The sequence below is a fragment of the Austrofundulus limnaeus genome, unplaced genomic scaffold (assembly GCF_001266775.1).
Source record: "Austrofundulus limnaeus strain Quisiro unplaced genomic scaffold, Austrofundulus_limnaeus-1.0 Scaffold982, whole genome shotgun sequence".
Lineage (NCBI taxonomy): Eukaryota > Metazoa > Chordata > Actinopteri > Cyprinodontiformes > Rivulidae > Austrofundulus > Austrofundulus limnaeus.
In genome coordinates this window covers 1-3224 of record NW_013953384.1, presented here as the reverse complement: position 1 = coordinate 3224, position 3224 = coordinate 1, and the positions used below count along the sequence as shown (strand labels likewise).

Genomic DNA, 3224 nt, shown 5'->3' with positions numbered 1-3224 from the left:
TTATAATTGTCCTGCCTTCAGAGGAGGAGACATGCATCCCTCTGAGCAGTTTTCTGTCCCACAGCATGAAGCTCCCACCTCCGCTCCGGGTCACTTGTCCCGGTCCAGCGTGAGGACAAACGGCACCAGGGTTCCTCTGGCCTCGGCGGGCGCGGGCAGAACCTCGGGCAGGAAGCCCTCGCGCTCCTCCAGCACCTCGAACTGCAGCACGTGGTTCCGGTTGACGCAGTAGATCCGGTCGCCCAGCACGGCGCAGCGGAACGGCTGCGGGTTCTCCACCGGGAACGAGGCTCCGCCGAACCACGCCTTCAGCACCGTGCTGTAGCGGTGCACGCTGACCGCCGCGCGCTCCCGGTCCACGTCGAAGCGGAAGACCAGGTTCCGGTGCGCCACCATGTCGGTGGAGCGGCGGCGGCTCTCGTTGAACGGACTCTCCTCCCACTCGTCCCGGCGGGAGTCGAACCGCAGCAGCCGGTAGAACAGGGAGCCGCCGGACACGAACAGCTGGCCCGCGCACGACGCGGCCTCGTGCGCCACCGCGAACGCGCCTTTGGGCAGCGGGGCCACGTGGCTCCACCTGTCCGCGCGCGGGTCGTAGCGCTCCACGGTGAACAGACACTCCCCGCCCACCGCGTACAGGAAGCCGTCCACGGACACGAGCCGCAGCTGGCACCGCGGCTCGGTCAGAGAGCGGACCCGGCTCCAGAGTCCGGTCCTGGGGTTGAAGCAGAACACCCGGTCCGACGCTTTGGACCGGCTCAGCCCGCCCGCCACGAACAGGTAGTTGTAGAGGGTGCACATGCCCGAACCTTTAGCCGGAACCTCCTCGGGCAGGACGGTCAGAACCTCCCAGCGCTGCGAGTCCGGGTCCAGGCAGAACACCCGCCGCCGGGTGGAGTCCTCCGGTTCGGCCCGCTGCGGGCTGTCCCGGTTCCCCCCGCGGTCCGGCACCTCGCAGGTTTCCGCCGCAGCCAGAACCTTCCTCCCCTCCATCCTCTGGACCAGGATCTGGTCCCTCTCCCGCGCCGTGAGCCGGCCGAACAGGGCCGGACTCTGCAGAACCTGCAGGTAGTGGTCGCTCATGTAGCGGAGGATCCGGTCCCGGTCTCCCTCCGAACCGTCCCGCTTGGCTCGGGTCAGCAGCTCGTAGCAGTTCTCAGGTGTGATCCGCTGCGGCGGCTCCGCTGCTGCAGAACCGAACCGGGAGTCCAGTTCACCGGAGGACATGTCCGCCCGCGTCCCCTCCTGTCGGCTCGGTTCGATCCGAGTCCTGTCAGAACCTCTGCAGACCCGCCCCGTTCTTTCCTTTATCTCATCTGTTGCTCCTCACCTGGTTCTGATCCGGTTTGACTCCGGTTCCTGCAGCCTCACCCGGTCCACACAGGGCGCGGTTTCTGGGTTCTGTTTGGACACAAAGGCGCGTCAGTCCTCAGTGGACTCGGTGCCGACGCCCTCTGACTCTACAGGAGAACAATGGCTCCGAACCGAACCGAGACAGAACAGCTGAGGAGGTTCTGATCCGTTAGCAAAAACATCTCCTGAACCTTTCAAGTTTCAGAAAAGATCAGTTTCCTTCCTCTGGACCTGTCCCTGGTGCTGGACCTGTCCCTGGTGCTGGACCTGTCCCTGGTGCTGGACCTGTCCCTGGTGCTGGACCTGTCCCTGGTGCTGATCCAGGACTGGACCTTTCACGTTTGAAACAAAGAATTTGGTGAATTAGTTTGAAAAAACAAACAAACAAACAAACAAACAAACTGGAGTTTAAATATATATTTAAAGTTTTTTTTTTCATATTTTCCAAAAGAAAAATCTGAATTTGTATTTTTTTTTACATTGATTATAATAAAACCTGAACATGTTTATTTCATCAAGTCTTGAGTTTAAGGTTTTATAGATCAGTTTTTTTATTCCAGAGTTTCTGATTTTAGAACTTTTAGAACAAATAGGCAATGTGTGGCCTGCGGGCTGAAAGTGGCCCCCAGAAGGTAAAAAATCTGGTCCCCGTGAGAACAAAAATAACTGTAACTGGAGAATATTTAGCCTGAGAGCTGAGTTATAACGACTGCTGAAGAAGCTGAAATCCATATTTTAAAGTAAAAACAACATAATGGAAACTAAAAAAGCAAAATAAAAATGGCTACCAGAAGTAAAATGAACATTAACAGGACTATTATTAGATTCAATGTTAAAATGAGCAGAAGTTGAACAAGAATAGGCAAAAAATAAAATTAGCATTACAATTACTATTACATTAGCATTAGATAAAGTTAATTTAAATTAACATTTTCTCTCTAAACCTTCTGTTTGTCTGGAAACATATTTTCTGTAAATCAGATGAGTTCTTTGCTGGGATTAAATTTTTTTTTCAGGTTTTGACTCGGGACCTGAACAGAGACCTGAAACCCTGAAGAGCTTCGGTTTGTTCAGACATAAAAACAAGATCGTCGAGATGCAACAAACATCCTCATCAACTGTTGGTTTATTCTCACTTTTTAAATGGAAAAACAGGTCAAGAAGTTTTTATTAGAAGTTTTTAAGAGAATCAAACATGTTTCACAGGCCCCAGAACCCCGTGTTTCAGTTAATAAGTGAACAAACTGCTCCACCTGCTGGACAAACGTTAGAATGACAAACCTGATGCTTCACAAGCAGCTCTGAGAGCAAAATCATGACGTCATGTTTGTAAGGTTAAGTTGCCCCCAGGCGGCGTTGTAAAGTAACTAAGTACAAATACTTTGTTACTGTACTTAAGTAGAAACTTTGGTTATCTGTACTTTACTTGAGTAATTATTTTTCAGCCTACCTTTTACTTTAACTCATTACATTTTTATACAATTATCTGTACATTCTACTCTACATTTTTTAAAAAGGTAAGAAGTAGAAAGTCGTTACTCCTATTTTATTCTGGGTTATTACTTTAAAAAACTATCCTGATAAATAGTGTCTCCTGCATAGAGTGAATTTAATTGTAGTTGGATGAGAAGTATAAATATTCTGACCTTTATTAACTTGTACACAACCCATCACAGCTGCACGCTGTTAGGAAATATATTTTGGAGAAGTCACCTCCCAATAAATGTCATTCTGGAAAATCTAACTGCTCACTTTTACTCAGTACTTTTACTTTTATTACTTAAGTAGATTTTGTGTCAGAAATTTACTTTTGATACTTAAGTACAAAAAATATCCAGATACTTTTAAGACTTTTACTCAATACTTTAAAA

The 3224-nt window shown here is 49.2% G+C and overlaps 1 protein-coding gene across 1 annotated transcript; it reads right to left on the bottom strand.

Annotated features, from left to right (window-relative positions):
• Positions 1-1754, bottom strand: LOC106533613 (kelch repeat and BTB domain-containing protein 11). Its single transcript, XM_014029981.1, has one exon. The coding sequence runs from the start codon at positions 1225-1227 to the stop codon at positions 91-93; it is 1137 nt and encodes a 378-aa protein (XP_013885435.1). The 5' UTR covers positions 1228-1754; the 3' UTR covers positions 1-90.
• Positions 1755-3224: the final 1470 nt, after the last annotated feature.

What these genes read in the sequence shown, in the direction of transcription:
- LOC106533613 (XM_014029981.1), bottom strand. Translation starts at nt 1,227, where the DNA reads ATGTCCTCCGGTGAACTGGACTCCCGGTTCGGTTCTGCAGCAGCGGAG.